This window comes from Passer domesticus, chromosome 6, assembly GCF_036417665.1.
Source record: "Passer domesticus isolate bPasDom1 chromosome 6, bPasDom1.hap1, whole genome shotgun sequence".
NCBI lineage: Eukaryota > Metazoa > Chordata > Aves > Passeriformes > Passeridae > Passer > Passer domesticus.
In genome coordinates, this window is record NC_087479.1 from 6,522,607 (window position 1) to 6,535,336 (window position 12,730).

Consider the following 12,730-nt stretch of genomic DNA (forward strand, 5'->3'; position numbering starts at 1 on the left):
ATGGCACAATACACATCAAGGCTCAAAAACATAGACCCAACAGTAATTTAATGCAAGATACTTTAGATTTTTAAAAATACAAATAAAACATCAAATACAACAAAAAAAATCATCAGGGAAGGACAGAATTTATCCATGAATACAACAACCATGGTAAGTATCTAATGCTTTCAAACACACTGTGAGGCCTCACATATTAGAGAGTAGTCTGCCACTTCATTTTTAGCTTTTGCCACTTGTTATTTGATTTAGTTAGCAAGTAAACCATCATCTCTAGGTAACAGCACATACTAATAAAGTAGCAAAAAATTAACTGTCTAGGCTTAAAGCAGAGATCAATAGGATGTTTTTCTACCTTTAAGTGCTCTGAGGTTCATCATCCTCCCTGCCTTTCCAGCCCTGCCCCTATTAGGACAAATGAAGCTCCTGGAATGCTGAGTGGGTTACAGCTCATGAGGCCAAATTTCTACATTTCTATTTTCACCTCCTCAGCCATATATCCAGGATGTCATCCTGCATTTGAAGGACTGTGTCCCTAAAACATGGGAATGCCCCAATGAATGTTGTATAGGACTGGATCCTGTGAGACCCCTCAGGCTGTGAGGAAGTGCAGAAAAGCTAAAAAAGGTCTGAGCTTTAAAGAAGGGATTTTGTAAGGATTTGTCACAGGAAACACAGTCACCTCTACTGCACACATACACTTTGACCCTTCTCAGCTGAATGTGTCACTTTAATGCACCAGTTCTGTGATGTCAGGCATGACAGTGAAACAGGAAAGTTTATTTTCCCAGGTTTCAGTTTGCTCTTTCTGACTAGGCACAGGAAAAATCCTTTCAGCTCACCTGGGACAGATCTTCTGGGAGTGGTGTCATTCTGCAGCCTGGCTGGGCTGCTGGCAGAGCAGGATTTGAACCTGGCTGTGACTCCAGTTCAGCCAAAAACATTGGACTAGGACTTGTATCTGCATCTCCAAAAATTTCTGCTGAGAGAAAAAAATTCCTTCATGAGCTGGAGCCATAATCTCCTGGTCAATTCACATGGCAGAATGTGCAGCCTTTCAAACTTCCAACAAGGGGACATGCAATGTTAAAGAGAATGATTTCCTCCTTACATGGCTCATTGTATACCCCTTAAATTGCTCTTGTGGGGATAAAAATGAAATAAGAAATACATGTCTGTGGAAATTGAAAGAATAAATCAGCTTTATCATCTGTAGATTTCTAATGTGGCAGCATCTGAGAAAGCTTCAGAGCTGTACAGTTCATCATACTATTATATGCTTAATGAGCTTTATCACACTTACTGGAAAGAAATCGGAAAAGCTTCTTCATTAAATGTTTCACTCCTGTATGAACTAAAAGAAACCTGTATATAGTCTCTGTTAAAGGGATAATTTGCTCTCTAATCCAACATTTATCATGGTTTTGCAGCCTGCAAGTGTGTAAAACATCTTTATGAAAAATGTACTGACAGCTCATGAACTAACTTTAGCCTTCTGCTATCATACAGAGCCAAAGAATGAATTTTAAGCCTAATTAACTATAATCATTGCTTAATTAACTGTAATTATTGTTCACTTTAAGACTGCATGTGCCACATTTCATTTGCATGTTGGTTTTTATATCCCTGACTTTTAGCATTGAAAACAAGGATTTATAAATGACTGATCATCAAGATGCTCTTATGTACCTACATGAGCAACACCTGCTCCATCCTACAGATGGACACTGTGTTCCCATAATACCAATGAAAACTGGTCACAAAACTGACAACAACCTACAGACACACAATCCCCAAAATTCCCACAGACACCTCTGTGGGTGACTCATTCAGCCAGAGGAACTGAGTATCCACTGCAAGGTTTCATGTGCAGAGATGCACACCCTGAAATATGTGAGCTCTAACACCCATGGTGTTATTATTATTTAGTATTAGCCCTGAAAATAATTGTCAAATAAAATGATGGCCCTGCATGGTAGCTGTTGTGGCTGTCAGGAAATCGCTGACTTGCACTGAAGGACAGGCAATCACATCCCAGTGCAGAGAGAAAAAAGGTTGGAAAGGAAAGTGGAAACAATCACAGATCATCCCTTCCACCCTTCACCCAACCCTCCCTGCAAAACCAGATTGTTTTCTTTCAGTGTTGACTTCAGTAAAAAAAGGACTTAGAAACAAGGATTTCTGTTCCTCCTTGATAGGAAAACAACTCCTGTCTGGAAAGCAGATCCAAGCTTTTATATAATGTTGTTTCCTTAGCAATGCAACAAATTACTGTTCAGAGGTGGGGAGGGAGGGAAGCTAAATTAAAAATCATCAGAATGCAACAGAACTCAGTCTGGGATTATAAAAATTATGTAAAAGAACAAGGCATTGCCCTATGGTAGTTACTCTATGTCCTCTCAAAAATATGCTGCAATAAAGACTAAAAACAACTCTACAAGATTTAGAGATGACCTTAAAAATCAGTAGAGAAACACACTGCTGGTGGATTATCATCACATGCAGGAGCTGCCTTGAAAGGTGTTAAGATATTTACAGGACAGTCAAAGGGCATCATAAATTGAATTAAATAATTTTTAAAAATTATTTTTAAAGATAAAAGGAGATACAACCCCGTTGTGCCAGGCACAGCCATGGACAGTGTGGGTAAGGAGGGCAGAAGGACAGACAGACATAGGGACAGGTTCTGCCACTAACAGGCATCTTCCAACTCCATGGTCCTGAGCACCATTACAGATTTACAGAACCAGAGAAATCCCAGAATGGTTTGAGCTGGAAGGGACCTTAAAACTCATGCTGTTCACCTCCCTGCCATGGGCAGGGACACCTTCCACCATCCCAGGCTGCTCCAAGCCCTGTCCAACCTGGCCTGGGACACTGCCAGGGATCCAGGGCAGCCACAGCTTCTGTGTGCCAGGGCTGAAGGGAAGAATTTCTTCACCACGTTTAATCTAAATGTCTCCTCTTTAGTTAAAACCATTCCCCCTTGTCCTGCACTATCTGCAGATGATCTGATCACTGATTTATTGCTCCATCAGTGTCCTTAGTGCTGACTGACCTCTACCAACACAAAGTCAAACAAGTGACTCACAGAAACCTCTTATCTCAGGAAATATCATGCAACCTATTTTCAAACAACCTTCAACAAACTACTTTAAAGGAAAAGTTTGATAATATATAAAGTACCAGAACATATTTTCAGGGTTGACACTGCTGTAGTTGTCCAAAATGTTAGGTCATAGCTGGTTTAAAAGGTTACTCTCTGTGTGACCAGTTCAAATGTTAATCACTTCAAAACCAAGCAAATATTTTATTTTCTCCAAGATTGTTTTTGCCATGTGTTAAACACATTTAATTTCAATGCACTTCCCACTGGTCAAGGGTTAATAATGTGAGATAAGCTTCTCTTGTCAAATTCATAAATGTGAAAATTAAAAGGACAGAAAAGCAGCTGTTTGATCACTTTAATTTACACAACTTTTGATGAATCAGTGCAACCACGTTTGTGTTGCAACAGCTCAGTAATTATTTCAGTTCAGTTTAAACATATTTAAAACCACAGTCAACAAAATAAAGACTTTCTACATGCTTGCAGCAGCTACATTAAACAATTATAGAAGCACATTTTCAGATAACAACAGAGAACCAGGGATAAAAAATAAGGAGGAGGAAGGATGGACCACTGCTTTCAGCACTACTTTCAACTGAAATAAAATAAATTTCCCTCCTTTACCAACAGTAACTCCCTGCTTTGTATAAGATGTGTGTACCTCAGCTATCCATCTGGGAAAAAAATCAATTTCAATATCATTAGAGGAATATATAAAGCAAAAATATACTGCTATTTATGAGGCACTGCAGAATCACCACGATGGAGTAATAACAGCAAAGAGGAGCAGTGCTGAGCAAGGGGACAGAGAAGCAGCTTGAAGTGCTGGTGCTAACACCTGTCCAATGGAAACTGCCTCCATCTGTTACTCAGAACTGAATTTGACTTAAAAGAATAAGATACACACTTTACAAGTTAACTTTTGTATAGGCAAATGGGTGTTTGCCATGATTTTTATTCCAGTTGTAAGAAATTGCTGAGAAAAGTGAAGACAAGGCTTGAATTAAATCCAGTTTTTGAAAGAGGAACACTACTAATTTCATTGTAGGAATTGCCTGTAAATATTGGATTTTGATTGTATGGTCTGAAATTATTTCAGATTCTGTTATGGAAAATCCTCAGAATCCCCACGAATATCATAGAGAAGAAATAAGAATGTAACTGTACCACCAATTTGGGCAAGTTGCCCTGGAGATGCAGAACGGAGCCCCTGGCGTGGTCTGTTCCCAAAGCTCTGAGCAGCTGGATGCTCCATAAAAATGGAATTTCCCATCAGGATTCTCTCCTGTGCTCTGGACAGCCTTGGCCTCTGACCTTCACTGAGCTCCCCAATGCTGCCATCAGAATCCTGCAGGGAACACCAAAACCACAGTACATATAAAAACCCAGTGTAAGTCTTCCAAACCTAGGTATTGTTTTCTAATTACATTAACTCTGAAAGCTTTTCTAAACTTAAGTTTATTCTATTTGCATTGGATGAAGAAAACAAGCCATGGAGATATCATCTGGGTTTGAAATGAAGATCTACATTTATCAGAAGGACAGAAAAGAAACACTTGCAGCCAAACATCATTTATTCTGTTAGTGGTATCTCTACATGATCAGAACCTAAGCTACATTTTTAGCACATGAAGCCTTTGATATTATAGATTTGGCCACTGTTGACTGCCTGACCTTGAAACATTGGCAGCATCTAAAAGCTATCGACTCTCTGCACTGCATGTCAGATGAAAGCTTCAATTTTCAAGTGGGTTTGGAGGGCACTAAAAATAGGGATGGTTCCCTGGATCCTGACTTTTAAAGCTTCAGGTTAAACCCAGCTTGCTTCCATGTCAGAAAATAGGTGGAATACACACACACACACACATGTGCACAGTATCACTCTGAGGCCTTACAGGGAACATCCAGGAGGATGCTGATTCTCCTCTGAAGGAGAAGGGACACCCTGCCAGAATCTAGGGGGTTGGGACACCCTGCCAGAATCTGCCTTGGATGGACAGACTGAGTGGTCTGTGACTGTGAGAAAGGGAAAAAGCAAAGCAGAACTTCATTTGTAGTTGGCAGTGCTGATGAGAAAATGGCACTGCAATTACAGGCAGACTTGGGAGTTAACACTGGAGAAAGCTTTTCACCAAGTCCAGCCACCAGAGCTCATTAGCAAAATAAAGAAAGACAAAGGGACAGCCAAGGAGGTGAGTCAGGTTGGTAATTATTTAGACTAAACTGACCAAGACAGAAGGAAGGAACAGCATATGCATCAGTAGTATCACAAAAAAGCAAGATCTGCTGTAAATAAATGTGTTCATGAACCATTGCTGCAGCATTCAAAGTTCATTTCCCTCAAGCATTCCTCCAGCTATGTCAGTGAGAATGAACACCCAGTCCAAACTGCTATTTTCCAACACAGAAATAACTCAGATGTGTGACAAAAAATTGTGATGCAGATAATTTCATTTTTCTGTTTCTTTTTTTCTGCCAACTGAATTTTTGAGGTTTTGTTCCAAGATCAGTATCAACAGCATGTGCAAAGTACATGTAAACACTTGCTGAGCTGCTCTTCATAGCTCCCTAAAACACTCCTGTGGCTGTTAAATGCAGTGTACTTGTACTGTTGAACATTCCACCTGTATTGCTGAAGTGACAGAAAATTCCCTGGTTCTCCAAGTGACAGGACAAACCTGGGACATGGGGACAGTCACACACCTGGAAAACGAGGTACACAGGATGTACAGTTTGTTTGTAACAGAGACTTCAGTGTTTCTTGAGAGTTTTACACAAGAATGAAGCCAACAGAAGTGGGATCACTTGCAGCAGGGAATGAAGTGTATGAAGCTGTTCTACAACCAACAGGAAGGATACATTTGGGGTATTTTATGAGCAGGAAAGAATCACTTCAAAACTACTGTACTGGAAAGCCAAGGACTGTAAGTTACCTCCAACTGCTCTATTCTTTCTTGTACAAAAACAGGTGCTTGGTTTAATCTGGTTAGAAGAGCCAGGACAGGATCCCTGTGACAGCCTTTACCCATTCTCCTCACCACCTGACCTTCACTTGGAGGATCATAATCCTAGAACAAAGAAACAAACAGAAAAATCCACATAATACATGCTCCAAAACTGGTTTCTGGTAGGAATTTGAATAATTCTTACTTTAGTTCACAACTAAGCTTTTTTTAACCGTAAGTTTCCACACTGTAAAATTATGTCATGAAAATTCAAGCATTTAAAAATAAGCAAACAGATGACACACTGTTTTCTTTTATCCACAGACATGCACATTCTTTATTTGATGCAAAATACTGTAATACTTAAAGAGGAACAAGGCCCCTCAGGCCTCCAAAGATCAGGGAAACAGTTAAATCCTCACACATCCTTTGCTAGCAACAATCTGGCTTCAGAGCTGCTCTCACCAGCAAGGAATCACCTTCCTCAACCAAACAGCCTGGATTGAGGATGGAGAAATACCAGAAGGAGGAGAACTACTAGAAGGAGTTCCAATCCAGCTGACAGAGAGAGGGGAGAATATCTCAGCAGGCAATTGTTCCTTTGATGAAGAGAACTTTAATTTAGGTTCATCTGTTGTCAGAGTTTTAAGCCCAGAGTTTAGGGGAGAAGTGTGACTGACAGACGAGGCACCTGAAGATCTGCCAGTCCAGGGCAGTCTCACAACTGTGGTGGGATGCTTTTGGGGGGTTCTGTGCAGAGCCAGGAGCTGGGACTTGATCATTCTTGTGGGTCCCTTCCAGCTGGGGATGTTCTCTGACTTGAATGGAATCATGGATGCTCATGGGCAGCTCTGGGTAGGAAGGACAGGCCAGGAGAAGGGGACTCCTGCTCCAGAATATTAAACTTGTCTTATGGAGCTTGGAAGGGACCTCTGGAGGTTGTCTAGACCAGCCCAGATGCCCAAGGCAGCCCTTCTTTCAGTGCCTGGCCACTCCACAGTAAAAAAATCTTTGTTTAAACCAAATTTCCTGAATTCCATCCTGTGCCCACTGCCTCTCGTTTTTCACTGGCTCTTTCTTCATTACTTCTTTCCACCACATATTTATACATTGGCAAGGTCCCTCCAGAGCTTTCTCTTCTCCATCATGTCTCCTATAATTATGTCACAGCTACAGCCTACCAAGAGGCTTTACACAAAGTCAGAGAGGGAAAGTCCAGGCATTTGAGGAACAGCAAAAGAGAAAGAGAATGGAGAATATCTTGACTTGGAAGGCTACCAGAACCATGGACTACAACAGACATTGGATAAGAAACTATTCTGATGTTTTAAGCAGCTTTAACTAACTCCAGCCTCAGCTAACCCACTTTAATAATTTAATCATGCAAGCAATTAAAAGATGGCTCAAAGCTGCAACAGCTCAGAGCATAGCAATGTTAGATTCTGTTTAAAATGCCTTAAAACTAGAAACAATAAAGAAATGAAAGTGCATAATAGCTATCTTTCACCTACAGAAGTATATGAATTATCCAACTTTTAAAAAACATAAATTAGTTTGTATAATGTGGGTTTTTTTCCTTTGGTGTTCTGAAATTCTAACACTCCTTGTGAGTATGCAGTTTAAAAGTGTGAATTAAAAAAATTGGTGAGTGAAAAAGTCTAAAGCACATCCAATTCAGTAGGATGACCAAGGTGGAACCCACATTATCTGTGATTCTTTATGGAAGAGTTCCTTACCATCTCATTGGCATCTCGGAGAGTACTGGATAAGCTCTCAGCAAGGCTTGGAAGAGATAATCCTCCTTCTGCTAAGGCTGAAAAATATTTTATGTTACAACTATTAAAAACATTCAAGTTACATGACAGGAAACCCAAGCCACATTCTTTAAGTGCAACACTGTGCCTTAGTAAATTTGGAAATTCCTACTGCTGGATGTCTATTATGAAGACATATTTTCATATTTCTTTTCCTATTTCTTACACTTTCACAATAACAACTTAGTACCACATGGTACTTAAGCAAGACAAGTCCCAGTTATTTTCCAAGTTGATCTCATGACAAAAGAGCAGATTGAATCTTTTTTCTTTAATAAACAGCAGCATTTTGTTCAGCGACGGGAAAAAGAACAACAAGGCCTTGTTAATCTTCACAAACTGCAAGTTAATGCTTGCAGCTCTATAAGAATAAGAAATTATTCAAATTCTGATTTCCACAGTTGGTTACCTGCTGCAGGCAGTGGCTGTCCATAGGGGAAGAGCACCTCCCCTTCTGAGAGGGGTCTGTCCGTGGTCTCAGTCCCTGTGGGGGTGAGGCTGCTCTCCTGGGTGGACACCCCAGAGCTCACCGTGGGCACAGGGGATGGCACCTGGGCAGGGCAGGGCAGGGGCTCACAGAGCCTCCCTGGCAGCTGCTGAGATGGGAAAACCAAGGCTTCTGGCTCCTCATCATTGGCCACTGACATCTCCCTGCAAGGACAGAACGTGCGCTGTGAATACACCAAGACACACTCAGTGCAGACCAACATCTGAATTCTATACTGAAAAGAATTCTAGTTCTTTACTGAAAAGAACTAATTCTGAAAAGAAACTAATTTTGAACTATTTTTTCTAATGCAAGAGCAAAGCATTTTACAGAATAGTTCAACAGTTAACATGGTTAAACAATGTTATCTTTGAGTTTCTGATTTTAACTAAAAATTACGACGTGTATTCCCAAGGAGGTAACACAAACATTTAAATGCTAATAACACAATATTTCATTTTCACTCTACGTGTTACTGGCAGGTGTAGCAACACAAGTTTACTAAGTACAGTGTTCAGCAGGGCAATGAATAAGGGCTGATAAATCCTGAGAAAGGCCCTGATTTCATATTTTTCTCTAAACTGCCCTTCAAGCAATTAAAAAAAATGAAAACCCAATCCTGCCTTATCACAAATGCCTCCTGATGTATACATTAAGCATTTCTTTTTGACTTTTTGAGCATATCTGTAGAAAGAATATATGTATTGCAGTTTTCAAGGAACAAGAAAATTGTGCAGCCTGTTGAACTCACACAGTCTTAGGACAGAATGGCTCTTCAGGGACAGGACTGGGGTTCTCTTCTTCCAGAGGAAGTTCTGCACCATCCCACGGGTTTGGAAGCTTTGGACTTTCCCTTTTTTCAGCCTGGAATTCCCATTCTGAGGCAGGAGGGCTCGGTGTGGCTACTGGGGGAGGTGTGGTGACAGGGGTGACCACAGGGGTGACCACAGGGGTGACAACACGGCCCATGGCAGCTGCAATCTCAGCTCCTGCACGTGGGAAGCCAAATTTCAGATCAAAGAGGAAAGCAGGAAGTGTATCTCAGACAGAGAGAGTCAGTTCTACCAAGGACTTGCAGTTTTTGTGATACTTTTTGATAGTTATAAAGATTGGATTAGGAATTGCTTCTTTTAAGTACAGTGCTGGCACCTGAAGAAGACAGAATAAAACCTCAATTTCTTCCTCAAGGGAGACTGCTCTTCATTTTAAAAAATCAAGCTGCTTTACTTGAAGAGTGTACATTTGATTAAATTAACATTACAAGCACAGGAAGGAGCAAAAGACAGCTATTTTTCTGATGTGAGAAATTGTGGAGGGGTTGGGAGGGGTGGAAATCACACAGACCATAGAAATGTGCATTAATTTTGAAAATAGAACTGTTACCAAATAAAAGATGTTTGCTTTCTATATAAATTAGCCCATAAATTTTTGTAGAACATGAGTTTCCACTTGAATTATAGCCTCAAGAATATTTATCTTGAGAGATAACATTGCTTTGAAGAAGAAAATTAAAGGCAGTAGATTAAAGCATATTTGCTACTTCTAAACTTCAATTATTATTTTCAATACCTGTTTCTTTAATTTTTTCATGTCCATGAACATCCTCACTCATCTCTGGAGGAGATGGAGATGAATCTGGAGTTTTCACCTGAGGCAGTTCTTTTTCTGAAGGTGGTGTTGGTGGTGGTGTGGCCTGGGGTGTTGGCACTGGAGTAGGCACAGGAGCCTCCTGAGGGGAAGAAAAATCATAACCACAGTTATAATCTCTGTGCAGAATTCCTGCCTTCCCAGGAGCCCCAGAGAGAGCTGAGGAAGAGAGGGAAAGGAAGCTCATCACACAACAGCAACAGCTGCTGCTTCCATGGATCTAACTCCTCCAGGAAGCTGCAACAGGACAAAATTAATTAAAAGCAGTGAATTAAGCATTAAAATTATTAAATTGGGAAATCATTATGTATAGAAGACATCAGACTATTTCAGTTGGAAGGGAACTACAGTCATCATCCAAACCAACTGCCTGACCAATTCAGGGCTGACCAAAAACTGGAATTTGTTGTTAAAGGCATTGTCCAAATGCCCCTGAAATACTGACAGATTTGGGATACCAACTGTTAGAACCCTGAGAATTTTAAACTTCCTGTGCTAAAAGGCACAGACCCACAAGAGAATACTGTATTTGACCTGAAGCCATAGAGAAAGCTTCCAAAATTGATTGATAGCACTGGGATTACGGGTGTGTAGTTTGAATAAAAGTGTGTAATATCACAAGATAGAAAACTTAAAAGTTTTAGAATATAGCAATATACAAAAAGCAAGATGGAAGTTTTAAGGCAGTGGCTAGTTGCTCTTCACCTTCTTCTTCATGGGTTTGGGTACTATTTTGTAATTAGTTAGAAAAGCCTGCGTTGCAGACTTCAGGTGGTAAGTTATTGAGTTAAAGGTGAAAATAACTTAGGTGTCATTTCTTAATTAGATAGTTTAGCCTTGAAAGACCTTATAAAAAAAGATAGTTAGCCATTTTGTTGCTTGTTAGTAGAATATAGAAAAGAAATAATAAACATTTGAGTCTGAACACAAAGTATCATCTTGAGCGCTTTCAATCCCAACCTTAACAGAGGCAAAAAAACCCCAAAAAGCAAAATTTAATGGTACCAACCACCTCTCCAGGAAGCCTATCCCATATTTAACCACTCTCTTGGTAAAGAAATGCTTCCTAATGTCCAGTCTAAAGATGAATTCCATTATTATACGGATTTTAATAAAGCATTTGAGATAATGTTAAGGAAGAAAATATTTCATTACATGGATAAAACTGAGTCAGTATGATGATTTTATGGTAAGAAGTATCAGCTGAAAAAAGAATCATAAACAAAGCAATAATCAAGACAGCAAAGCACTAAAAGAAGCACAAACAGAATTGGGATGTTCCTTAAAAAGATGACAGCAATGGACATAAATCTGACAAGCAAATATGATGGCTGTTGTTTGGCCTGCTGAGGAGGAATATGCTGGACCTTTGCAGGTTTTTCCCAGCCTTGTTTTATGACATTTCATAAAGAAAACAAGGCAGTGAGGCTACAGGAAGACTTCCAGGCTAATTTCTGAAGAGTATGTCCTCAAGCTGATAATTTTTATTAAAATTTCTCATGGGAGGTGGAACCTGCAGGAACATTTGGCAGCTCACACCCAACTGTGTGACATCCTGAACACTAAAGAACTCAGTAACAGCTGAAATTCAGTTCTAGATAGGAAAATTCACAGTGGGAAGGGAGAAATCAAGAATGCATAAACTACATATTCAAGAACTTCTGCTATGAGCTGAGTACAAATAGAAAAAGAAGAATTCAAAAACTTTGCTAGCTATCCTTTAACTTGTGCTATCATGCTAAAAAATGTGGAAAGACTTTAAAAAACATAATTAGCTACCTAGGATTCCAATAAAGGCAGGAGAAAATCACTACTACAGCTCAGGGCACTGAGGAAACCCCGTCTTGGAGACCACATTATTATTAAAAATGTTTATTAGCATTTTAGTATTACCTGTGCTTGAAACCAATCTAAACTGGAAAACATCAAAGTGCTGCCCAACAGCAAGAGTCAAAAAATGGATGATTGCTTTCTTTAGGCTAATCAAAAAAAAAGGCCAAAGAGGAGAAAACTCATCTTTTCAAGTGCACAAACATACATAGCAAGGAAAACCCAACCACTTCAGCTAAAGGATATTTCAGTTTAAGCTGACAGAGAAACAAAAGGGAGATCAGGAAACGCAGAATGGACAACAGAAGAGGTTTTTGAGCATCAGAAGAACAAGCTGAGATGAACATCAGGCCCTTCTCAATCTCTAACAGAGTGGAAGAGATGCTGGGGCTGAGCTTGAGCCCTCAGCAGTGAAACCTTTACTTTTGCCTATAGAATCACCTCTTTGTCCCTTGCAGCAGGCAGGAGGAGATGCTCCAGGCTAGCTGCACTGCAGCAGAGCAGAATGACTGATCCCACTTTCAACAAAGCTTCCATAGCTGGATTTCTAAGCACAGCAATTTCCACAAGCATCCCAAAGACATTACACAGCACCAGATTGCAGCACAGTCATGTTGTTATCAAAGTAAGAGCCAGCTGTCATTTGATTATCAAAGGGAACACAGGAAATTATCCTGTATTACAGGAAGCTCTACTCATCAATTAAGCATTTATTCAAAACTACTGAAGTCAAAACTCAGAAAGAATTAACAGTCATTTTAACAGATCTTAAAGAATGGCTGCAAGCCCATAAGACCAAAAATAATATTGCTCTCAGCTTCCATTCCTTATTAGATGAGGAAATTAATTTTTTCATCTCACATTTGTTAGCAAGAAAGCAGAATAACTATTTTTGGTT

At 39.9% G+C, this 12,730-nt stretch overlaps 1 protein-coding gene across 5 annotated transcripts in view; it reads right to left on the bottom strand.

The window, feature by feature from the left end:
* The window catches only part of KIAA0586 (KIAA0586 ortholog), an 81,550-nt gene that overhangs the window by 41,146 nt on the left and 27,674 nt on the right, over positions 1 to 12,730 (bottom strand). For 4 of the 5 annotated variants that reach the window (XR_010364099.1, XM_064422999.1, XM_064422997.1 and 1 more), the window contains 7 exons: positions 9,925 to 10,084; positions 9,107 to 9,344; positions 8,278 to 8,519; positions 7,791 to 7,867; positions 6,043 to 6,177; positions 4,277 to 4,457; positions 843 to 982 (listed from right to left, as the gene is read on the bottom strand). Coding sequence is in view for 4 of the 5 variants with exons in the window: in XM_064422999.1 (XP_064279069.1) it covers positions 843 to 982; positions 4,277 to 4,457; positions 6,043 to 6,177; positions 7,791 to 7,867; positions 8,278 to 8,519; positions 9,107 to 9,344; positions 9,925 to 10,084 (1,173 nt within the window). In the remaining variant the exon portion in view is untranslated. The remainder of the gene's footprint in view (positions 1 to 842; positions 983 to 4,276; positions 4,458 to 6,042; positions 6,178 to 7,790; positions 7,868 to 8,277; positions 8,520 to 9,106; positions 9,345 to 9,924; positions 10,085 to 12,730) is intronic. The other variant, XM_064422998.1, reaches the window with a different exon arrangement.